Source organism: Bufo bufo, chromosome 4 (assembly GCF_905171765.1).
Source record: "Bufo bufo chromosome 4, aBufBuf1.1, whole genome shotgun sequence".
Classification (NCBI taxonomy): domain Eukaryota; kingdom Metazoa; phylum Chordata; class Amphibia; order Anura; family Bufonidae; genus Bufo; species Bufo bufo.
The window spans coordinates 500018481-500044826 of NC_053392.1; the positions used below are offsets into that span (position 1 = coordinate 500018481).

The 26346-nt window shown below is 47.8% G+C and overlaps 1 protein-coding gene across 1 annotated transcript in view; it reads right to left on the reverse strand.

Annotated features, from left to right (window-relative positions):
* MTR (5-methyltetrahydrofolate-homocysteine methyltransferase) overlaps window positions 1-26346 on the reverse strand; it is a 109205-nt gene that overhangs the window by 12466 nt on the left and 70393 nt on the right. The window contains exons 22-26 of the mRNA XM_040429615.1: window positions 17322-17422; window positions 16769-16836; window positions 15381-15501; window positions 14840-14921; window positions 160-258 (exon numbers count right to left, since the gene is read on the reverse strand). Coding sequence (XP_040285549.1) covers window positions 160-258; window positions 14840-14921; window positions 15381-15501; window positions 16769-16836; window positions 17322-17422 — 471 coding nt within the window. The remainder of the gene's footprint in view (window positions 1-159; window positions 259-14839; window positions 14922-15380; window positions 15502-16768; window positions 16837-17321; window positions 17423-26346) is intronic.

Genomic DNA, 26346 nt, shown 5'->3' on the forward strand with positions numbered 1-26346 from the left:
CCATTAGCAATTTGTGCCTCAAAAAATGAGCCCTCAGAAGGCTATGTGAACAGAAAAAGAAAAATGTTACGGCTCTGGGAAGACAGGGAGTGAAAAATGAAAACGCAAAGAAACGGAAAACTGCCAGGGGCCGTTTGTGCTGTAGTCCAGCTGGCCTACCTTCAAAGAGTCATAATGATCCTGGCGGATATCTTCATATTCTTCTGCTATCTCTTCTATGAAGTCTACCTTGGCATTGTCATCCAGTAGTTGTGAACACTAAATACATAAAAAAGAAACAGATGAACATTTCTCTCTTCATTGTAGATAACCAGGCAGCACTAACATTACTGGCTCAGAGGTAAAGTCTAGGGGTTTTTTCCTGCTGGAACTGGTAGGTAAAAGGGGTGTCCCAAAATTGAAAATGATCAATTAGTCCCAGTCACATAGGGAAATACAGGCTGCCTTAAATATATTATAGAGCTGATCTAGGTCTGCTAAGACCCAGCGATCACAAGCTTTCCAACATCTTAATTTGGTACGTGGAGCTGCAAACTCTGCCCCGTCATATGTGGACTAGTCTGCCATCTAAAGACGTTGGGTGGTCTGTAGGCAGTTACCCCTTAAAGTGGACCTGTCACCACAAAATGAAGTGTAATCTGCTGGCAGGATGTTATAGAACGGAGAAGCCGAACAGATTGATATATAGTTTGTCTCCGCTTTCTGACTTCATTGTTCATGTGGGAGGTGTTATCTGTAATTGATAGAGTTCTCTGTGTAAAAGAATAGTTCCACTGCCCGACTGAAGGCAATTATCAGGAAGGGACTGTTCTTTCCCAATAACTGCCAGCTCATCAGTGGAGGTGAAGAGCTGCATTTACATGCCACGATAACCTCCATTGTATAGGGAAGAGTGATACCTACTGCCACACTCGTCCTTACACAAATTCATTGCTCACACAGCACAATCTGTGCAGTGCAAGCCTCCTGAAGAACCCAATGCGAAACGCACATTGAGGTGTGTTCTTGGACCCCTTGCACCACGCTCCCTCAAACATGGCCACAGGTTGGTTATTGTGTGACCTCTGTTTTTGTTTGTGGGGTTTTTTTCTTAGGTTTCTCCTGGCCCTATAGTGAGTTAGGGGTGGTTAACCGTTTGAGTGGGTATGTTACTTCATGCCTTCTGTAGCATTAGGTTTTCTATGTAGATTTGAGATCATTATTTCCTGATATCATTTGGATTGGTACAGGCTTACCTACTTTTCTGTTACGTACATGTATTTCCATCTTTTACGGGAGCTATGTGTGTGCTTTGGTATCCATACTCAGTACAGCGCTTGTTTACATTGTTCCATATCTAGATGTTTTGTCCCCATTTTACATGATTTATGTCTACATATTTATTTATATAAAGAATATAATATTTTTATGCTTTTTTTTTTTCTGTTATAGGGTTTCTGTATAGGTTGTTGTTCAATTGGAGCGGGCTGTGTAATATTGTTTTTTTGAGGCTTATTTCTTTTGGTTTCCTCTTTACAGGGTACCCGTCACCTACAAGACGCACATTAATCCGCCAGCATTGCCTTACAGTTAATTTCATCTTGTTTATAAAGTTGGTTTTCTCATTGTTGTCATATGAGCCTAATTGCAGAAAAACAAGATTTTTGTGGACTCACCTGTAAAATCTCTCGCGTAGTTCATAGGGGGACACAGGACCGTGGGTATAGCTGCTTGCTGCCACTAGGAGGCGACACTAGGCTGAAAAGTGATAACTCCTCCACTGCAGGCTATACCCCCTCCAGCCTGGAGAGAGCATATCAGTTTGAGCCCAAGCAATAAAAGTAGGAGAAAAAAAAAAAAAAAAACATACGGTAAACAACCAATAACTGACAAACGTCAGTCGGATTAAACCTGAACAGAGGACCATACTGGCCCACCAAACGCCATAATTTGCGGCAAACAGAACACTGGGTGGGAGCTGTCCCCCCCAATGAACTACGCGAGAAAGATTTTACAGAGGAGTTCACAAAAATCTAGTTTTCTCGCTCGTATCATTGGAGGACACAGGACCGTAGGACATCCTAAAGCAGTCCACGGGGAGGGAAACAAATCACACGCCCATGGAGAAAAACGCCCTCGAGGATGCGTAATCCGCTGCCGCCTGCAAGACCTTGCTGCCCGAAGCAGCATCCGTCGATGCCTAGGAAAGCACCCGGTAAAACTCTGAACGTGCCGGAAGACCAAGACGCTGCCTTCTAGAAGCAATGCCTGGAGTAGATGAACCCGAGAAGTGCCGACCGCTGGTCGGGCAGGCCATAACTCCGCTGGGCGGTGCCACGTCCTAGGGAGCAACTGTCAGGCAGACATCCCTGGAAAAACATCCCTTTGGAAGTCGTCAGCTATGACAAGGACCTCCAAGAGAACCAGGTAAAAGTCCGTACAGCGGAAAGCGCTAGATATGGACCAGCAAATCTCAGAAGCCAAATTAGATTGCTGATGGAGAGCCCGCTCTTTAAAATGCGAGGGAGAAAGAAGAGAAAACAATGTCTGAGGTGACTTGGAAAGCGGCGACTACCTTCTGCAAGAAAGAAGATACTGGGCGGAGCATTGCCTTATGCAAAAGACAAAAGGAAAAATGTACGTACAAGAAGGAGCTATCAACTCGCAAAGCCGCCGGATGGAAGATCCCGTCACCCGGAATGCCGCCTTCCTAGAAATAAAAAGAAGAAGTCCCAGAGGGAGGGCTTGTTTCTCACAAACGCCTCCAGCAATCCACAGGTCGTTGGGACGAAGCCGGCTGCTGGACACAACTGTGGAAGCAGAACCAAAATTCAGGTCCGCAGGATCCTCCTCTGGTTAAAAGAACCCCCCTTAGGAAGCGGTAAAGATAGACTAATGTCCCTAGAGCCATCGGGCTTGTGGTGAGACTTCTAGCGAGAGAAGCTGCTTGAGAAACTGAGAAAAAAAAAATCCTGAGCCAGGCATGCCCAACTGCAGGCCAAAGAACCAATACCTCGGATAAAGGTAGAAGCAAAAACCGATGTGAGCATCACCGGTGATGGAAAGCCCCATAAGTGGCATATATTGGCCATGCGTAGACACTGCCTGGAAGGGCAGATGACCAAGATAAGATAATACTCTTCGTGGAAAAAAATTGATCCCGGATTCCATAGCCGTACAACCCATCAACCCATGGTCAGCCATCCAGCTAGAGGAAGGACAGGAAAGAAAAGGGTGTTCCGTTCCAGGAACGAAACCCCTACCAGTGGTGGCAAGGCGTGACAGACACCCGCTCAGCCCGACTTGGGGGGACCCGTAGTCCACCACCGGAATGAGCAGTGAAAGGAATGACCACCATCGGCTTGAGGTGACAGACCGTAATCATATCTGAAGAAAGGTATCACTGGAGTGGTAGACGAGTGCCGCAGGGACTAAGCTACCCAGTAGAGCGCACACAAAGTAAGGTGCAGATAGCCATGGCATTTACGCCAATGCAAAGCCCGAGTTGACGACACAAGAACAGTTGTCAGAGCAACGGTCAATTAACAGTAGTGTAGACCATTAAGAGGCCAGGGCAAAAGCCCATTGCCATAGAGACTGGCACTCTACAGAATCTCTTGGTGATGCAATACACCGTCTGAGGAGCCCATACAAGGGAAGCCACAAGAGTAATGCTAACGTCATACTCCAGCTGAGGAGGAGGCCACACCGTAGAGGATACCAATTCCAGAGTCAGAAGAAACAGTCATCTGATGAGGGAACTGTACAGTAGGAACCCTAGCATGTAGTGGAGGTGCAAATACCCCTTGTACAGTAGGAGCTACAGCATGCTCCTCCAGCGTAAAACTGAGGGAGAGGCCTAAGGACACCCAGAAGTAGCATGGTACCATGCTGTCTCAGTCAAGTAGAGCCACCCTGAGGCACTCCGTCTAAAAAGGGGGCTGAACAGGAGCAACCGCCGAAGCAGTGCCAGGGTAGAACCCCTATCTGAGGGGGGCTGTCCCACTGCATCGAGTACGATCTCCGGCCCTAGTGTGAAAAACTTCCCTTGCTGCTTAGAACACGCTGTAGTAGCCATTGCAGAGTGCCAGCAAAACACCCTCAACTAGATAAGGAAGAGTGGTGGCCCAGAATACAGAGTCAGTGCAACCTTGGGCTCGCTGGATCGTAATCACAATACTTTGTATAATGGCGTGTACACCACACGTTGTAGAGGACCAATTCATGACCGACCTGAACGGTGAAGGCCCATGGTGATGGGGGTCTCTAGGGCATCTAAGTGTTGCTGAGTGACTCCCCTGAGAGAACAAAGGTCGACATATCTGCGCCCCCAACCAGCACCGGAAGAAAAGGGAGGATACAATATAGGAGTAGCCACAGTATCCATATACCACTAGATGAAGAATACAAGGCACCAACGGTAACGACTGTTGCCACGGCCCATCTGTGAAGGAAGCCAAGGTATCTAGTGTCGTGGCTTAGTTGAATTAAAGCATGCAAAGATGCTCAGTGATTTCCCGTTAGTTGTAGAAGGGGGTAATGCCACGACTGTTGAATAGTATTCAGTGGTAGCGCAATCCTCCAGTCAAGGAAGGGGGTAGCGAGATAATCAGAACCGTATCCAACGGTAGTGTAATTACCCCTCCTATGGAGGGGGGGGGGGGTAATACCTACGGTAAGCACTGCACTCAATGGAAGTGCAATTACTCCACCTATGAAGGGGAGAAAATATATAGGAAGTACTGTATCCTGAATTAGTGCAAGTACCTAAGCTATGGCAGGGAGTAATGCACCCAGCAGGAACTGAACCCAATGGTAGAGAATTACGCCCCTATGGAAGGAAGTAATGCATATCATTAGTCCTGTAGCCGGTGGGAAGAGAAATTCCTCCACCTATGTAAGGGGGGAATGCTTACGGTAAACACTGCCACCAGTGATAATGCCATAACGTCTCCTATGAGAGAGGCTAATGCATACGGCCAGTACTGTACCCAGTGGAACAGCAATTCCGTCAACTACGGAAGGGGGGACGCGAATGGCTGGCACTGAGACCAGTGCTAGTGCAGTCAGTCCACCTATCCAGTAGTAGTGCAAATGCCGCCTAAGGAAGGGGGTAATCCATACCATCAGTACTGCTGGTCAGTATGGATGCAATCATAGAAGAGTGAACTGGATTCATATCAGAGTCCGCAGAACTGATCGCCCCTTCCCTCAGAACCAACCCCTGCCGGAAGGGAGGGTTCTGAATATACCCCTATTGAGGAAGGGTGGAGGTGCGGCGGAGACAGAGGAGGAATTATGTCCTGCTCTGGCCCGCTCGTGCGCAGTTCTACATCTCAGCATCTAGCCATGGCAGTTGCAGGCTGAGTCGGTGGTGATATAACAATCAAACCACCCAGGAGGTGGAATCGGCACCTCTACAGGATCACTCACTGGATTGTGTGGGCGGTACTTAACCCACGACGGTGGATTGGGAACTTCCAGAGGTCCTCCATTGGATTGCGCAGGTGGAGAATTATCCACCAAATGACCCAGGAGGGTGGATTGGGAACTTCCAGAGGTCCTCCATTGGATTGCGGAGCTGGAGAATTATCCACCAAATGACCCAGGAGGGTGGATTGGGAACTTCCAGAGGTCCTCCATTGGATTGCGCAGGTGGAGAATTATCCACCAAATGACCCAGGAGGGTGGATTGGGAATCCTTCAGATGTGCTCCCCTGGATTTGTGCAGGTGGAGTATTATCAACCAAACGGCCCCGTAGGGCGGAGTGGGAAGTTACAGAGGTCCTCCACTGGATTGCACAGGTGGTGGCATATAAACCAGACGACCCAGAAGGGTGGTTTGGGAATTCTTCAGATGTCATTTATCAACCAAACGGCCCCGGAGGGCGGATTGGGAACTGTGAGCAATCCTCCACTGTCCGGATAGGACATGGGCCCAGTCTGGTATCACACCATCAGGGTGGTCCTGCGGTGATGTGGGCTGAGGGGGGCAGGACTACCTGTGATGCCCCCGCAAAATGAATAAGAGGCAGGAAGGGGTTAAATTTCTTAAACTTAAGGTATTTGGTCTGCAGAAAGGGGACACTGGAAAATCCAGTGCCGGCTGCAAAAATGCGGCTTACCATGAAGGGTTAACCAAGCTCAGAGGACCGGAGGCGGAGCTCAGCTAGCACCTGGAGGAGGGGGACAGCTAGTTGGGGAGAATTCGCACCTGAAGGACGAACCCGCCCCCTCCATAACCGGAATGAAAGTTGCGGCCCAGTAAAGTCGGCGCACGGCCAACCGGGACGTACTGCCGGTCGGCTGACTTGGATCGGTGAGCGAATGTGCCTGCTTGCGTCCACCTGCCGCAAAAACAGCACGGGCAGAGTACTGGTAGGCCCGAAGAGAAGCCCGGGCCTAAATTTTCGGCGCCCGGCTGAACGAACAGCCGGCCGGGAAGCGGAGTGTCCGGAGCAGCACTCTCAAGCGCCCTGGTTGCAAACCGGCAACGGGTGCTCACCCCGCAGGCCGGATAACGTGAGGCCGCGGAATGTTAGAAATGCGCCCTTTAGAAGATAGGGGAACCCAGGCCCCCAGATATGGACAGAAGTCCACACCTACATCGGGGGCTGAGGTAATATGGGGCCCTCACCAGGGAATGGCCCACTTTAAAGAAAAAGGTCCTCTATTTTATGATGAGGTGACCCAATCCGGACTACTCACCTGCCTTCACCTGTGTTCTTCACCCTTCTGACATGGACCAGCAGAGCCACCTCTTCAGTCCCTGGCACAAGTGACAGGGACCTGGTTGAAGGGCAGGAACAGGTCAAGCCCTCTTGGTCCACTTTGTCTTCTTGTGGGAGGCAGAGCGGTGGAATAAGCGTCACCGGTCAGCACCCCCGGGGATGCAGAGCTCTTAGTAGCCCTGGACCCCCAACCTAAAAGAAAAAATAAATAAATATAACAGCCACCCTGCAGAGCAGGGGGTCTGCCTCCTACGACACCAAGCTAAAAACTGATATGCTCTCTCCAGGCTGGAGGGGGTATAGCCTGCAGGGGAGGAGTTATCACTTTTCAGCCTAGTGTCGCCTCCTAGTGGCAGCAAGCATCTATACACACGGTCCTGTGTCCCCCAATGAACGAGAAAAAAGACTTTTATTCCCACGCAGGCGGTAAGTAAATGAAGGTCTTGAATTCAAGCGCCCCCTTCTGACCAACTTATAAACAAGATTAAATCATCTGTAAGCTAATGCTTGTGACAGGTTCCCGTTAACTACCAGGCCTGGTTGGGCCTTATAAATCATGTATATATATATATATATTTTTTTTTTTCTTTCATTTTTCCACCACTGCTTTCCATAACTATTTTATTTTTAGCTGTATAATGGCTTGCTTTTTAAGGATGAGTAGAAGAGCTGACCGAATTTCATATTTTGAAATTCGTTCACGCTTCATTTACTGGTAAAAGGTGAATTGCGTTATGGATTCTGTTACCACGGACCATAACGCAATTCTATGACGGAATGCCTTTAGAGGCATTCCATTATTCATTCCGTCATAATAGAAGTCTATGGGCTGCATAACAGATCCGTCCCAAGGGGAGTCCTCCCCTGCATAATGAAACAGGACAGATCCGTTATGCAGCCCATAGACTTCCATTATGATGGAAGGCATTCCGTTATGCATTCAGTCATAGAATTGCGTTATGGTCTGTGGTAACGGAATCCATAACGCAATTCACCTTTTACCAGTAAACAAAGTGTGAACGAATTTCAAAATATGAAATTCGCTCATCTCTAATGAGTAGTCCTTTTTAATGGCACCGTTTTGGGCTACATATAAAATTTTTAGTAACTTTCTGAAATAAATAAAAAAAAACACTGAATGGAAAAAAAAACACTTTAGTTCCACTACAATTTATTTTTGCATCATTCACCACGCCGCATAAATAACATCTGTTATTGGTTTTTGTGTAATCTTAAACTTTTTAATTTTTTTTACCAAAAGAACTGTGCGAGGGGTCATTTTCTCCGGGCTGAGTTGATATTTCCATTGGTACCATTTTGGGGTAGATAAATTTTTTTGATCGCTTTAAATTTTTGGGGAGGCAGGATGAACAAACACAGCAATTCTAGCATTGCTTCACTGTGTTTAAATGTTTGGGCAATACTAATTAAATGCTTTGTTTTAGTTTCTGATAGACTACATTTTTTTGAAGAGTGAAAAACGAGATTTTTGTGAACTCACCTGTAAAATCTCTTTCTCGCTTTATTCATTGGGGGACACAGGTCCGTGGGTATAGCTTGCTGCTGCCACTAGGAGGCGACACTAGGCTGAAAGCTGTTAGCTCCTCCCCTGCAGGCTATACCCCCTCCAGCCTGGAGAGAGCATATCAGTTTGTGCTTCAGCAGTAGGAGAAACAGTACCGAAACAAAAACACAACCAGTAAGGACCACTGCCCAACAAAAAAAACAAACCGGACACCAGCCCCAACCGGCAACTCGGACCCACTGGCCTCATAATAAAAGAAAAAATGGGTGGGTGCTGTGTCCCTCAATGAATAAAGCGAGAAAGAGATTTTACAGGTGAGTTCACAAAAATCTTGTTTTCTCGCTCATATCATTGGGGGACACAGGACCGTGGGACGTCCTAAAGCAGTCCCCGGGGCGGGAAACAACCACTGGGCCAGAACAAAACCAACTCCCTCCGGTAAGACACTACACTGCGGCCTGCAAAACTCTGCGGCCAAGAGCAGCATCCGCCGAGGCGAAAGAATGCACTCGGTAAAATTTTGTGAAGGTGTGTAAAGAGGACCAAGTCGCTGCCTTACACAATTGAGACGCCGAAGCGTGGTGAAGGTGAGCCCAAGAAGCCCCGACTGCCCTGGTAGAGTGAGCCGTGATACCGGGAGGAGGAACCTTGCCCTTAGAGCGGTAGGCCTCTGCAATGGCCGATCTAATCCACCGAGCAATCGTCACCTTCGAGGCTGCCAAACCTTTACGAGGACCTTCCGAGATTACGAACAGGGAGTCCGTACGTCTAAAAGGGGCCACCACTGCCAGGTAGATCCGCAAGGCCCGTACCACATCCAGAAGGTGGAGAGCCACCTCCCTAGGATGAGAAGGCTCAGGGCAAAAAGAGGGCAGAACAATGTCCTCATTAACATGAAACGCCGACACCACCTTCGGCAGGAAGGACGGCACTGTCCGGAGTACTACCTTGTCTTGATGAAACACCAAGAAGGGCTCTTTGGACGAGAGCCGCCAGTTCCGACACCCGCCGGATGGAAGTAATTGCAACAGAAACGCAACCTTCCATGAAAGCATGCGAAGGGAGACTGATCGCAGAGGTTCAAATGGCTCGGACTGGAGCGCTACCAGCACCAGATTCAGGTCCCAGGAATGCAACGGTGGCCGATAAGGGACTGCGGTGTGAGCCACTCCCTGTATGAAAGTCTTGACCGGACCCAACACCGCCAGTGTACGCTGGAAAAAAAAAAAATGGAAAGAGCAGAAACCTGACCTTTCAGCGAACTCAGAGCTAGTCCCAGCTCTAAACCCGCCTGAAGGAAAGCCAGCACCGTAGGGAGGAAAAACGGCCTGGGAGGAAAATTCCTGTCCTCACAGAATTTGAGGAAAGATTTCCACGTCCGATAATAGATCTTGGCGGAGGAGGGCTTCCTAGCCCTAATCATTGTGCGAACAACCGCATCGGAGAAACCCCTTTGCTTCAACAGGAAGGTTTCAATAGCCACGCCGTTAAACGTAGCGTATTTAAACCCTGGTGGAAGACTGGGCCCTGTGAGAGCAGGTCGGGCCTGAGTGGAAGGGGCCACGGCACGTCTCCCAGAAGAAGAATGAGCTCTGAGTACCAAGCTCGACGAGGCCAGTCTGGGGCGATCAGAAGCGTCTGAATGCCCTCCATCCTGATTCTGCGTAGGATCCGAGGTAGGAGCGGTAACGGAGGGAACACATACAGAAACGTAAAGTTGTCCCACGGAGCCACGAGGGCGTCCACGTCGTACGCCATCGGATCTCTTGCGCGAGACAGAAAGCACGGGAGTTTGTGATTTAGCCTGGACGCCATCAGATCCACTTACGAGCGCCCCCACCGGAGACAAAGGTCCTCGAACACCTCCGGATAGAGAGACCACTCCCCCGAGTCCACCGTCGTTCGGCTGAGGAAGTCCGCAGTCCAATTGTCCACACCCGGAATGAATATAGCAGAGATCACCGGAACATGGGCTTCCGCCCACTGCAGAATCCTTGCGGCCTCGTTCATCACCGCCCGCTGAGAGTCCCCCCTTGGTGGTTGATATAGGCAACCGCTGTAGCGTTGTCCGACTGTATCCTGACCGGACGGCCCTGCAAGTAGGGGGTCCAATGGCAGAGGGAGAGGTAGATGGCCCGGAGCTCCAGTATATTGATAGGTAGTTTGGACTCCGACGGAGACCAAACGCCTTGGGCTGTCCGGGTACCGAAGACCCCTCCCCAGCCGCTGAGGCTGGCGTCGGTCGTGACCACCGTCCATGACACTGGAAGGAAGGACTTCCCCGAGGACAGGTGGTCCGGTACCATCCACCAGCCAAGAGCCGCGCGCACTGGGTGGGACAGAGAGATCCTGAGGTCCAGAGAATCCCGGGACTTGTCCCAGGAGGACAAAATGAGCCTCTGAAAATCCCTGGTGTGGAACTGGGCGAATGGAATCGCCTCGAAGGAGGCCACCATCAGGCCCAGTACTCGCATGCAGCTGCGAATTGACACCCTGCGGCGCTGAATGAGCAGACGCACCATCCTCTGAATGTCCGATCTCTTGTCCAGTGGTAGACGCACCACGGCAGCCTCGGAGTCCAGTGTCATGCCCAAGAATCTGATCTGAGTGGTGGGAGACAGGCATGACTTCCTCAGGTTGATTATCCACCCGAAGCGAGCGAGGGTGCTCATCGTAATCTGAAGACTCTTCGCATTGAGCCGCTGTAGGTGCCTTGATTAAGATGTCGTCCAGATACGGGAGAAGAGTAATGCCTCTGGACCGCAGAATCCCCAGAAGAGGGGCAAGAACTTTTGTAAATACTTGCGGAGCAGTCGCCAGACCGAACGGCAGAGCGACGAACTGGTAATGAGCTGCCTGGATGGCAAATCGAAGGAACCGTTGGTGGGCTGTGGCGATGGGGATGTGGAGATATGCATCCTGGATGTCTAAGGACACCATGTGCTCCCCTTTCACCAGTGAAGCAACCACGGAACGGAGGGACTCCATCCTGAACCTTTGAACCCACAGATAACGGTTCAACAGTTTTAGGTCCATCACTGGCCTCACATCGCCCTCCTTTTTGGGGACCACAAACAGGTTGGAATAAAAACCCGTAAACCGCTCCTCCAAGGGAACAGGGGAAATCACCCCCCGTGAGAGAAGTGACTGGACTGCGTGCAAAAGAGCCGCGGCCCGGATGGGATCCCTGGAGGGCTGGGAGAGGAAGAAGCGGTTGGGGGGAAGAGACTTGAACTCTAATTTGTAGCCCGAGGAGACAACCTCGAGCGCCCATGCGTCCGGAATATGGGCGTGCCAAATCTCCTGAAACAGGAGAAGACGCCCCCCCACCTGTGAGGGTGGGGACAAACCTTCATGCTGAAGGCTGCTTACCTGGGGCTGTGCGAGACTGCTGAGGCCGCGGACGCCAGGCCTGCTGGGGCTTAAAAGACGGTCCTTTCCGCCGATCCTGATTGGGCGGCCCCGCCGCTGAGGTGGGTGCTGAACGGGTGTCCGAAAAGCGGCGAAAGGACTGAAAGCGAGAAGATGAAGTTCTGGACTGAAAAGGCCGCTTTGCCCTGGGTTGGGGCAGATGGGTGCTTTTTCCACCCGTAGCCTCCGAAATAATCTCATCTAATTTGGACCCAAATTGCCGAGACCCCGAGAACGGAAGCCTCAACAGGGAGCGCTTAGATGAGGAATCGGCTTTCCAGGCCTTGAGCCACAACTCCCGGCGGATGGAAGTGGCGAGAGCTGAGGAACGGGCGATCATAGTCCCAGCATCCAGAGCCGCTTCACAGAGATATTTCCCTGCCTGAGAAATTTGGAGCGCTGACGATTGAAGTTCAGCGGGGAGGTCGGTTGGACGCTATGTCCTGGTTCAAACGGAGGGACCACTCCGAAACTGCTTTGGCTACCCAGGCAGAGGTGAAAATCGGCCGCAATGCCGAACCGCTCGCCGTAAAGATCGACTTAGAGAGTGACACTATGCGGCGTTCCACTGGATCCTGGAGGGACGAGCCATCCGCCACCGGGATGGTAGTGAATTTTGCCAAGCGAGCAACCGGTGGGTCCACCTTCGGTGGGGAGGACCATTTGTCCACGGACTCGCGTGGAAAAGGGTAGAGTAGGTCTAGGCGTTTCGGAATAATGAAGCGCAAACCTGGCTGGTCCCAAGCCTTTGTGACAACGATAGAAAAATCGTCGTGTAATGGGAACGATTTGGGGTTCTGCTTCGTACGCAGAAATGACACCCCTTGTTGGCTAGTGGAGGAAAGGTCCTCCTGAACCTGGAAGGTGTCCCTTATTGCCTATATCAGGCTATCCACCATGGATGCAATCTGAGAAGAGTGCTCCGGATCCATATCTGCATCCGAATCCCCAAGCTCTCCTTCTGACAGTGCGTCGCCTAAAAGGGAGGACGCCTGTGAATGGGATCCAGGAGCAGGGGGGGATGCTGAGGCGTCAGAGGAGGAACGGGTGCCTGCTCTGGGGTGCTTACTAGGAAGTCTGCCTCTGGTTTGTGCGCTATGCGACTGTGTGGGTTGCGCCGGTGGTGATTTCTCTACCAAACGACCCAGCAATGAAAGGGTGGAATGGGAGATTTTTGAGAGGTCTTCCACTGCCCGTGACAGGGACCTTGCCCAGTCTGGTTCCCCCTGGACAGGCCACTCCAGGGCTTCTGTGGGCTGTTGTGCCCTGGGGGGATGGCTCTGTGCAGGTTTCTGACATGCAGAGCACAGTGATAGTGACTGACCACGAGGGAATTTCTCCGAACATAAGGAGCAGGCATAGTAAGTGGTCCTACAGGGTGCCTGGTGGGGGTCAGTGGCCGGGTCAGACATGGTCAAATCTCCTGCTGGATGGGGGTATCGATTGCCTACCAGTATGGAGGTCCCAGGTCCTGTGTCCTACCCACGCAGCGCCGAGGAAGAATCAGGAAGCTGAATAAGGGCGGGATAATAAGCCACGCCCCTTCCGGACAGACAAGCCACGCCCCTTCCAACCCGGCAAACCACGCCCCTTCCAGTCCGGGACCGACAAGCCACGCCCCCTTCCAGCCCGGGAACGGCAGCCTAATGCTGAAGTGAGGTCAGAATGCCTATGTTCCCCATGTCCGGCCCTGACTGCAGCGGTACTGGAACCGCTGCGGCTGAAAGGTAATGTGTGCTATGCCGCCGCCTCTAATAAATAGACCCGATATGCCGCAGAGCGGCCGTGCGGCGAGAGCAGTGAGGCCGGAGATCAGGCTGAAAGACGGGTGGGGAGGGGGGGTGGAAGATGGAGGAGGTTCTCCTGCAGCTAGGGGGATGAAGCGGATTACTTACCTGTCTTCATCTGTGTTCTTCACCCTATGATGCAACACCAGCAGGGCCACCCTATGACCGCTGGCACCATGCGACAGGGGTCCGGGCAGAGAAGGGCTGAAGAGAGGGTGGCCCTCTTGCTGGGGGGAAGCAGGGGAGCGAGGCTGCCCTGGTCCACTTTGCCTTCTTGGGGGAGGCAAGGTGGTGACTTAGATACACCGGCCAGCCTCCCGGGGATACAGGGACGCAGGCGACCCTGTGCCCCCTTCCAGTAGTCTGTGAATTAAAGATAAAAATAATAAAATCAAAATCAAAAATAAAAACGCCACCCTGCAAAGCAGGGAGGTCTGCCTCCTACGACACTAAGCTAAAAACTGATATGCTCTCTCCAGGCTGGAGGGGGTATAGCCTGCAGGGGAGGAGCTAACAGCTTTCAGCCTAGTGTCGCCTCCTAGTGGCAGCAGCAAGCTATACCCACGGTCCTGTGTCCCCCAATGATATGAGCGAGAAAGTGTTTTTTTTTTCTTTAATAATGTAAACAGGATTTTTTTGGTCCCACAATGGGACTTGAAATGATCCATTTATCACCCATATAACAAACTGCAATACTTCTGTACTGCAGTGTATAAAACCTGCCAGTTTCACACCCAATCACTGCTGTGACATCTAAGGCATCTGTCACAATCGCAGGGTGCAAATGGCGCGGTGAGGAAGCTGGCAGCCAGCAATCTTCCTTCCCTCACCACGCCGAATAGCGAACAGCGCGAGATTTCCCCAGCGCACAGGGCTGGCAGGATGATGCCAACGCTGCCTGTCCTTGTCAATCAAGACTTGGAGGGCGTGGATTGAGGTGGGAGAACGGAGCCTCTAGGAGCAACGCCCTCCCTTCTCCTAGAGGCTAATTTGCATATTATAAAAGTAAGAATTCTGCAGTAACGGGGGCATGGATTATCACAATTATAGCATAGTTAGGTGCAGCTGACATTAGCACATCACTAATGTCAGCCAGTTTAATAGTGAAAATTCTAGTGACAGAAACCCTTTAATGCATTCTCTCTCCTCACTGCAGGACAGTTAAGACTCTAGAGAAAGTCTACTGGCCCGTCTCGCTCTCATCTCATGCAGTAAGCAGAGAACACGATAAGTGCACACTCCTATCCCCTCGTTCTAAACTTTTGATATGCCTCTATAATATAGAAAAAGTTTAATGAAAGTACAGTGCTACTTCAAGTGCGACCAAACAGTCCAAAGTAAAATAGAGGCAACATTATTATGTCTATAAGTGGGTAACCATACCGTACAAAAAATATCGAACTTACAACCACAACACTTTTGGAAGCATCCAAACAATGGATTACAGGGGAACTGTAACGTGGAGCTATTTTCACAGCGGTGTGTGTCCTGCAAAATTAAAGCAATACACGGCAACAGTCACCAGGTAACTGAAAGGGGTACATTCATAAAATCTACAGTAAAACAAACGAGGATAAGATATAGACAGCTCATCAAGCAGAAAAGCCTGTGATTCAAATGCAGTAACACTATTAACATAAGGGCTCATTCAGACGGCCGTAATAGAGCCATGTCCTGATTTTCACTGACAAGTATAGGACAGGTTTCATTTTTTTGCTGAGCCGTGCAATGGAAGTAAAGGGCCCCATAGAAGTGAATGGGACAGCATCTAATCCGCAAAAAAACAGATCCGCATTTTTGCGGACAGCATACGGCCGTCTGAATGAGCCCTTATGTTAATAGTGTTACTGCACTTGAATCACAGGCTTTTCTGCTTGATGAGCTGTCTATATCTTATCCTTAGTATTACCCACCTGAGGTTTATGTAAAGATAAAAAACAAACATACCGAGAAGTAGTTGCTCCGCCAATCAATAATGGAAGCCTTATTGAGAGACGCTCCATTTCTTTGGCAACAAAGATCATTTCCTCCAAGGAAGGGGTGATCAGGCCAGACAAACCGATTATATCTGCAGAAAAGAAGATCAGTGCTTTACTAATGGCCTGTAATAGTAAAACTGCTCATGCACAGTCCCATATTAACGTAAATGCTTCACGCAGTTAAAATGAATATCAAAGGGGTTGTGCAGTGTCAGGATATTGATGGCCTATCCTCAGGAAAGGTCCTAAACATCAAATCGCCCAGAATCTGACTCTCAGTACCCCTGAAGATCGGCTATTTGAAAAGGTGGCGGCGCTCATGCAAGAGCTGCATCCTCCAGTTTTTAAGTTCACATAGTGTAGATTATAGTCACAACGAGGTGCAATTACAACTGCTCATCCCATGGCCGACCACCTAATGTCTATGGGAGCGTCCCCCCCCCTACACACACACTCCTTAGAGGCAGATTTTTTAAAAGAGAAGGACTGGATCTCAATATGTCCTTCCTTTGCTCAAGAGGATAAGCCACTGCCAGAATAGTCTGACAGTGGCTTATTCCACTTCCCCATTGAGAAAGCATGCACACTTGGTCAGACTAGCATTCAACCTCAGCGGGCGGTCTTGTGCCATACACTGCTGAGGCCAGTGATTGGCTGAAGCACATAAGCCATATACAGCCACTGCTGCAGCCTGTACATAGAAACCGAAGCAGCAGTCCTGGTGGGGGACTAAGTGGTGCGCATATGTCCTTTTATTATTTTCAATTTTATGTATAAGCAGTGATGTTTCTCCCAAGAAAGAGAACCATCTCAAAAGCGCCATCTATTGGGATTTGATAAGGGATTATAGCCAAGCCAGATATCCGTCCATAGACAGCCGTTTCGGGTGCTTGACCCTCATCAGTATGGAGTAAGATTCTGGCTGGCTCAGTGCGATGCCTTGGAGGTGGCTTCCAGGGTGGTTAAAAAGACCAGTCCTTTATGGAGACCTAATGGAAATACTCTATGGGTATTAGTTTCCCAAGGAGCATTGCCAATAAGTATCCATACCATGGTATCCTTCCAGTAAGTCGCCACATGAGACTGGTCTCTAAGGAGATTCAGGTCGCTGCCTAGGCCATGTATAAGCAGTATACAGTAAGCTGCTAAAGGCAAAGGCAGAAACCATGGCTAGTATTTAACGGTCTATGCAGGGGATTTGGAGCTCTTTATCATAAAAAAAAAGGTATGACGGCTACAAAGAATTATAAAATTGTCATCACCAGGAACTAAATCGTAAATTCTTAAAACCGTGTGAAATGAACTGTGCGAAGTTCTATAAAAAGGGAAAAAATTATAAAGTTTAAAACTACTTACCAGCTTTATTTTCAATGGCAGCGCGCAGAATTTTATCGCATGGAGTCATGACTCCCAAGTCGATAACCCTAGAACCCAAGATCAAGAATACATGGACGATAAATAAATCCTAATTAATTTTCTCTTCACAAGGTTACTGTACCCATATTTCGTCATCGGAAAAACTGATAAGTTACAACAGCTACGGACATCACTGACTTTATATGTGAAGGATAACATTTCTGATTTTGCTAGTGATACCGAAAATTAATTCATCACCTAATTTGCCAACATTTCCGTTATGGACGAAACGTTTAAATTATATTTTGCCTAAAAAATAAAAAAAATGATTCTTTACAGAAGAAAAAAGGAGATTGTGGGGATATTGCAAGGGTTAAATTACATTAAAACAGGATTTTTAATTTTCTTTATAACTACTTGCATTTACAAAAAGAAGCTCCACTTGGTGCGGCCTGCAGAGGCATTATTAGACATTAGACAGTTTTAAAAAGGTCAAAGTTACTGAGGATCTGAGCTTATAAAAGTGTATATAACGCATTTCACAATCGTATACCTGAAATTGTTGCAGCCAAGCACCACGCCAACAATATTCTTGCCAATGTCGTGCACATCCCCTTTAACCGTAGCAATTACAATGGTTCCTTGATATGGATCCTAAGTATATAATAAAAAAACAGCAAAAATGAGCATATGGTAATATACTAGTCATAATAATACAACGAGGATGAAGATTTACTGATGGTTACACAGAATTTCAGGTGAAGGGAGCTAAAAAAAAAAAAAATAATGAAAAATAATAACACACAAAAGCAGTTGTGAAGTAATAAAAATGGCTGCCACTGATACACAAAGTGATACCAACACTGAAAAAAATCCTATTACAATATTTTGAGTGCCTAAAGGGTCAACATATGTAATTCTGCCCATCGTCAATGTTAAATAATCACACAGGCAGACATCACCAAGGGTTAAAATAGCTTGATTAAAGGATTAAGGGACTAGATAAGAAAGACGTGTCAATAGAATGTGAGCGTCGCCTTAGGCCTGATTCACATGACTGCGCTCAGCCTGTGTGTCGGCCGCATCTCCCAATATGACTGCATCACATTGATTTATAATACAGTTAGTTTGCATCTGATCGCGGCTCTATTGCACTGTGCTCACATGGATGATGTGAGTACAATACAGCAGTGATCAGATAGGAACTGACTATCATAAATCATTGTGATCAAGTCAGTTGGGGTCAGGCGGCCTGGGGTTGATCTGGGAGATGCGGTCGACACACGGCTCGTGTGTCCCAGACCCAGGGCCTTCATGTGAATCAGCCTTAACTCTGGTCTTTGTGGATGTTCTGATATAAAATAATTATATCCTCTACTCACATACGCCTAAAATAATTAAGCAGACCCATATGACTCAGTGTGAAGAGTCCCCCTCAATATGCACTCTGATTCCACATATCTCCTATACGGTTATTGGGAAGCCCTGGTATACTCTGCTGTGTGGTGACGGATGTTATAATCAGTATTATTTCAGTATGCAACTTCCATGGGTCATATGCCCGTGTGCACTGCGTGTAAGGAACCAGATGATAAATTCCCTACAATACGTTTGTCCGAGTCAGTGACCGAATCCACATAAATATATTAGGAAATGAATACATAGGCCTGCAAGGTGGAAAGTCTGTGGTTAATACTATAACGTAGATTCGCTAGTACAGGTGTTATATTTGTATCTTTTATAGGACTTGTGGGAAGTGTGAGCTTTGTATAAGACTGGTGCTGCTACTAGAGGTCCACTGATATTCGCTGGCATGTGCCCAATACCTCACCACATCTGATCCATTATTTTATGGGTAAGGATTTGCATAATGATTAGTGTTGAGCGAACTTGTGTTTTCAAGTTCAGCGTACAAGGTTCGGGTTTGGGATCAGGGCTCCAGATGGCAACCAAAATGGTCGCAAATGCGACCTAGAATTGCAAAATGTGCCGCACCTGAGGGGTTAATAGCGGCGGATCGCAGCACGCAGTCAAATGCTGGGTGCCGGGTATGGGATATGTCCGGCACCCGCAGCCTGCGTTTGTATTAAGCATAAACGATATTCATTGGTGGTGTAGTGCACCGAACCCCCCCCCAACCCCAGTATTATAAATCGGAATCATTGGTGGCGCAGTGCGCCCCCAACCCCCCCCCCCCCCCCCAAAGTATTATAATCATTGGTGGTGCAGTGCGCCCCCAACTCCCAAGTATGATCATTGTTGGTGCAGTGGCTGTGTAATCCTGGGGCTCCGATTGGTTACCATGGCAGCCAGGATGCTACTGAAACCCTGGCTGCCATAGTCGGCTCCCTGCTGCTGTGTGCACAGAGCACATAGCAGCAGGGACAGTGTGAGTTCCTATTCACCCTGATAGAGCTCTATAAGGGTGAATAGGACAAGGGATGAAAGATCCCAGGTTTAGCCCCTAAGGGGGTAAATAAGTATTAACCGCCTCCGGACCGCCTAACGCAGGATCGCGTTCCGGAGGCGGCAGCTCTGCGCAGAGTCACGCATATACGCGTCATCTTGCGAGACTTCGCTCAAAGCCGGCCCGCGCATGCGCATCGCGGGCCGGCAAAAGTTAGAGGGGGGTCGCGTCATCAGCTTGCCAGCTAATGATCGTGGCTGGCAAGCTGATGATTTTTAAAAAAAATCGAATCAGAAGCCAGATAACACATTATATTTGTAAATATGATGTGTTAAATGGCTTCTCTGCTGATCCTTTTCGTCGGTTGGTTCCAGCAGAGGAGCAGACATCACAGTGAGTAGCACCAAACACTTCACTTAGCCCCAGATCACCCCCCATCACCCCAATTAACCCCTTGATCGCCCCTGTCAATCACCTAGTAAAAGGAAAAAAGTGATCAGTGTAAACTGTCACTTTTTTTTCACTGGTATTGACTGTTAGGTTTTAGGATAGTTTAGGTCCCTTGGTTAGGTAGTTTAGCGATTGTTTAGCGCCCAGCCCACCGCACCACAGTCACTTATTCGCTGATTAGCATATCGCTAATCAGCATTTGTACTTTTATAGTATCTGTAAGTGATCAAAACTGATCAGTCAGATCTATAATTGTATTAGTGTCACCTTAGCTCGCCCTCCACCCAAAACGCAGTGTTTGCCCGATCAGGCCTGATCGGTCGCCCACACGTGCGTTCACCCACGCCCGCCCCGCCGCAGTGACAAAAATTTTTTTTTTTTTGATCACTGCACAATCACTTTACAAGCGCTGCGGCGATAAAAAAAATCAGTTTTGATATTTTTTTTATTAATCGCAGCGGCCTCTGGTACTTCGCTAGCCTCCCCTTTGTAAGACAGGCTTGCTTTTTTTCTTGGGTAGTCTCAGGGAATATCCCTAAATTTAGTAGTGCAAAATGTCAAACAGGGGGTATTCTTCTGAAGAGGCCTACAGGATTCTGACCCAGTCGGATGAGGCATGGGAACCCTCATCTGACGAATCTAGCGGGTCAGAATATGAACCTGTAGAAAGCAGTGGCAGTTTCACCCAAAGTTCGGACGAGGAGGTTGAGGTCCCTGATAGCACCAGGCGTACCCGGCCCCGTGTCGTTAGACCACAGGTTGTGCAGGATCCGCTTCAAGAGCAGCAGAGTGGGGCTGTCGCTGTCGGATTACGTGGTGAGGCATACACCAGCAGCGCAGCCCTCCCTGGACCTAGTACCAGCACTGCCGTACAACATGGTGAAGTGGCGAGCACCAGAAGGGCAGTTGAAGCTGGTACGGTGGCACGTGCAGTAGTCACCCCGTCGCAGCCACCGCAAAGACAGGCCCGTAGAGCCCCTAGAGTCCCTGAGGTGCTGGCAAACCCTGATTGGCAGGCCCCAACTTCAGCCGCACCTGTAATTCCCCCTTTCACTGCCCAGTCTGGAGTTCGGGTTGAGACAGCTCAGATCGGTTCGGCCCTGGGATTTTTTGAGCTGTTCTTGACTTGGACATAGTCGTGGCAGAAACAAATCGGTATGCCACTCAATTTATAGCCGCCAACCCGGGAAGCTATTATGCCCAGCCTTTCCGGTGGAAACCATTCCAAGTTTCCGAATTAAAAACATTTCTGGGCCTTCTCCTGAACATGGGTCTAACCAAAAAGCATGAATTGCGGTCATATTGGTCCACGAACCCGATTCATCACATGCCCATGTCCAGGGCACGTTTTGAGATCATCCTGCGTTTCCTGCACTTTAGCGACAACAGCACCTCCCGTCCCAGATGCCACCCAGCTTTTGACCGGCTCCACAAAATTCGGCCCCTCATAGACCACTTCAACCAGAAATTCGCAGATTTGTATACCCCTGAGCAAAACATCTGCGTAGACGAGTCCCTAATACATTTTACCGGGCGCCTTGGCTTCAAACAATACATCCCAAGCAAGCACGCCCAGTATGGGGTCAAATTGTATGAGCTCTGTGAAAGGGCCACAGGCTATACCCACAAATTTCGGATCTATGAGGGAAAAGATCAGACCCTGGAGCCGGTCAGTTGCCCTGACTACCTGGGGAGCAGTGGGAAGACAGTCTGGGACTTGGTGTCACCCTTATTTGGCAAGGGGTACCATCTTTAAGTGGACAATTTTTACACAAGTGTACCCCTGTTCAGGCATTTGTTCCTAGAACAGATTGGCTGCTGTGGCACCGTGCGACCTAGTCGCCGGGCCTTCCCCCAACGGCTCGTTACCCCCCATCTTGCAAGGGGGGAGAGGGCTGCCTTGTGTAACGAAGAACTGCTCGCGGTGAAATGGAGAGACAAGCGTGACGTTTACATTCTCTCCTCCATTCACGCAGACACGACAATACAAATTAAACGGGCAACCCGTGTCATTGAAAAGCCCCTCTCAGTCCACGACTATAATGCGCTCATGGGAGGGGTGGACTTCAATGACCAGATGTTGGCTCTCTATTTAGTTTCCCGACGCACCAGGCGCTGGTATAAAAAGGTGTCTGTATATTTGATTCAATTGGCGATGTACAATAGTTTTGTTCTCTACAGTAAGGCTGGGAGAACGGGATCCTTCCACAAATTTCAGGAAGAGATCATCGCGAACCTCCTGTATCCAGGAGGTTCCGTGGCCCCATCCACCAGTGTAGTTAGCCGTCTACACGAGCGACATTTCCCCAGTGTCGTTGCTGGTACCTCAACCCAATCGTCACCCCGAAAAAGATGTTGTGTCTGTAGCAGGAGTGGAATAAGGCGTGACACCCGCTATTTCTGTCCTGGCTGCCCTGACCACCCTGCCCTATGCTTTGGAGAGTGTTTCCGGAAGTACCACACACAGGTACACTTAGCATAGGGATTGCATCTCACAGGACAGGCACACAGGGCTATTAGGGCCCTTACACTCACAGCTGCTGCAAACCTCTCCTTTCACCTGGGATAAAGTGCACCTTTGGGCGATTTGCGCTTTGCACATTGTCCCATGGGGAAGGAGAGGTTTGTCCTATAAAAAGGTAAAAATAAAAATAAAAACACCGGTAAGCAAAAGAGTTAAAGAGTTAACATTCTGTTTAAAAGTTATTATAAAGTTAATAAATTTATTGCGTTGCGGCCTGGTTTTTCTTTTTTTTTTACCTTCCAGGTGGACCAACCGATCGACTAGCTGCAGCACTGATGTGCATTCGGACAGAAGCATTGCGCTGCTGTCAGATTACACAAAAGTCAGTGTATGCGGCGCTGCAAGACGAGATTTCTCCTCTGCATTAAAAAGATACGTTTGCCGAGGCATATGAGCTGAGGAGGTGGCGGTGTTCATATACTTTGGCAAACACTTTGTATATATAAAAAAAAAAAATCCCGGCAATGATTTATTCATCCACATCGATTGATGTGAATGGAGAAATCGGGTTTGCCAGGGCATACGAGCTAAGTGGGTATGGATGTTGGGCGGAGCTCCTATGTCCTGGCAGACGCCTTTCCCCTCTTTTTTTTTTTGCCAGAGATTTTTTCATCCACATTGATTGATGCGAATGAAGAAATCTGTGCCGTTAATTTTTTCTTTCAGCCCAAAGGCTGAACGGAAAAAAAAAATCTCATTACCCGTATGCTCAATATAAGGAGAATAGCAGAAACTCCTAATGCTGGCCATACATGTAATGATTGCTGAGACCCTCAATTGCCAGGGCAGTACAAACACCCCACAAATGACCCTATTTTGGAAAGAAGACACCCCAAGGTATTCCGTGAGGGGCATATTGAGTCCATGAAAGATTGAAGTTTTTGTCCCAAGTTAGGGAAACTTTGTGAGAAAAAAAAAAAAAAAATCAATTTCCGCTAACTTGTGGCAAAAAAATTAAAAATTCTATGAACTCGCCATGCCCCTCATTGAATACCTTGGGGTGTCTTCTTTCCAAAATGGGGTCACATGTCAGGTATTTATACTGCCCTGGCATTTTAGGGGCCCTAAAGAGTGAGAAGAAGTCTGGGATCCAAATGTCTAAAAATGCCCTCCTAAAAGGAATGTGGGCCCCTTTGCCCACCTAGGCTGCAAAAAAGTGGCACATATGTGGGTATTGCCGTACTGAGGAGAAGTTGGGCAATGTGTTTTGGGGTGTCATTTTACATATACCCATGCTGGGTGAGAGAAATATCTTGGCAAAAGACAACTTTTCCCATTTTTTTATACAAAGTTGGCATTTGACCAAGATATTTATCTCACCCAGCATGGGTATATGTAAAATGACACCCCAAAACACATTGACCAACTTCTCCTGAGTACGGCAATACCACATGTGTGACACTTTTTCGCAGCCGAGGTGGGCAAAGGGGCCCACATTCCAAAGAGCACCTTTCGGATTTCACCGGCCATTTTTTACAGATTTTGATTTCAAACTACTTACCACACATTAGGGCCACTAGAATGCCAGGGCAGTATAACTACCCCACAAGTGACCCCATTTTGGAAAGAAGACACCCCAAGGTATTTCGTGATGGGCATAGTGAGTTCATGGAAGTTTTTATTTTTTGTCACAAGTTAGTGGAATATGAGACTTTGTAAGAAAAAAATAAATAAATTAAAAATCATCATTTTCCGCTAACTTGTGACAAAAAATAAAAAGTTCTATGAACTCACTATGCCCATCAGCGAATACCTTAGGGTGTCTACTTTCCGAAATGGGGTCATTTGTGGGGTGTTTGTACTGTCTGGCCATTGTAGAACCTCAGGAAACATGACAGGTGCTCAGAAAGTCAGAGCTGCTTCAAAAAGCAGACATTCACATTTTTGTACCATAGTTTGTAAACGCTATAACATTTTTTTTTTTATCAAAGACATGTAGAACAATAAATTTAGAGAAAAATTTATATATGGATGTCGTTTTTTTTTGCAAAATTTTACAACTGAAAGTGAAAAATTTCTTTTTTTTGCAAAAAAATCGTTAAATTTCGATTAATAACAAAAAAAAGTAAAAATGTCAGCAGCAATGAAATACCACCAAGTGAAAGCTCTATTAGTGAGAAGAAAAGGAGGTAAAATTCATTTGGGTGGTAAGTCGCATGACCGAGCAATAAACAGTGAAAGTAGTGTAGGTCAGAAGTGTAAAAAGTGGCCTGGTCATTAAGGGTGTTTAAGCTAGGGGGGCTGAAGTGGTTAAATAAAAAGTAAAAAAAAAATTATTACGTTTAAAATCACCCCCTTGCCCAATTTTACATCTAAAATATATAAACAATAAAAAAAAATTACATATCGCCACACCCGAAAAAGTGCAAACTATTAAAATATAAAAAATTATCTCCTATGCGGTGAACGCCGTAAACTATTTTTTTGTCACCTTATCCCAACAAAAATTCGGTTAGGACTGTTCTATTATGGTCCAGACGTTCCATAAAATATGGAATGCACGCGGCTTTTTTGGCATTTTTTTTTTTTTCACGTAGTATTGAGTATCGCAATACTTTATGGTATCGAAATAGTCAAAATTTTGGTATCGTGACAACTTTAGGTTAGACGTGTGTTTTTTTATTTTTTTTTATTATACCGGAATTATATGCATTTTAAATTTGGCTCCTAAATTGTTCAGGTTAGGAGCCAATGGCTCCTTCATATTTTTTTTTTTTAGTCTGGAGCCCTGGGATATGTAAGAATTCGTTATGGATTCCGCTACCTCTCTAATTTCTCGTCCGTGGTAGCGGAATCCATAACGGAATTCTTAGATAACCCAAACCTTGTACGCCGAACTTGAAAACAGAAGTTCGCTCATCCCTAATCATGATTGTTGTAAATCTATTGTCCGCTGGTGTCTGCCACAGCTCCCCCTTTATTGCTGGTAAGGTGTCTGTGGATTAAACCACTGTTCACCACAGCATAAGGGCTCCTGCACACGGCAGTCTCCAAATCGCGGATCTGCAAAACATGAATACTGACCAAGTTCATACCACCATTTTTTTTTTTTTTTAACTCCTGCAGAAATGTCCTATCTTTGTCCGCAAATTGGACAAGAATAAGACCTGTTGCCTTTTTTTTTTTTTTTTGCCGGACTGAGGACGTGGAGAGCACATGGGTGTGCTGTCCACATGTTTTGTTGCCCCGTTGAGATGAATGGGTGGGCATCCGAGCCCTTAGGCCCCTTTCACACGGGCGAGTATTCCGCGTGGATGCGATGCGTAAGGTGAACGCATTGCACCCGCACTGAATACCGACCCATTCATTTCTATGGGGCTGTTCACATGAGCGGTGATTTTCACGCATCACTTATGCGTTCCGTGAAAAATCGCAGAATGCTCTATATTCAGCGTTTTTTATGCAACGCAGGCCCCATAGAAGTGAATGGGGTTGCGTGAATATCGCAAGCATCCGCAAGCAAGTGCAGATGCATGGATTTCACGCACGGTTGCTAGGAGACTATCGGGATGGAGACCCGGTCATTATTATTTTCCCTTATAACATAGTTATAAGGGAAAATAATAGCGTTCTGAATACAGAATGCAGAGTAAACTAGCGCTGGAGGGGTTAAAAAAAATAAATAAATAATAATTTAACTCCCCTTAATCCACTTGATCACGTAGCCCGGCATCTCCTTGTGTCTCCTTTGCTGAATAGGACCTGTGGTGAGCATTCATTACAGGTAAAGGACCTGTGGTGACGTCACTCCGGTCATCACCATGGTGATGGATCATGTGATGGATCATGTGATGGATCATGTGATGGATCATGTGATGGATCATGTGATGACCGGAGTGACGTCACCACAGGTCCTTTTCCCTGTAATTAATGCTCACCACAGGTCCTGTTCAGCAAAGGAGACAGAAGGAGATGCCGGGCTACGCGATCAAGTGGATTAAGGAGAGTTAAAAAAAAAAAAGAAATTTAACCCTTCCAGCGCTATTTTACTCTGCATTCTGTATTCAGAATGCTATTATTTTCCCTTATAACTATATTATAAGGGAAAATAATACAATCTACACAACCCCGATCCCAAGCCCGAACTTCTGTCAAGTTCGGGTACCAAACATGCACGATTTTTCTCACGCGAGTGCAAAACGCATTACAATGTTTTGCACTCGAGTGGAAAAATCGCGGGTGTTCCCGTAACGCACC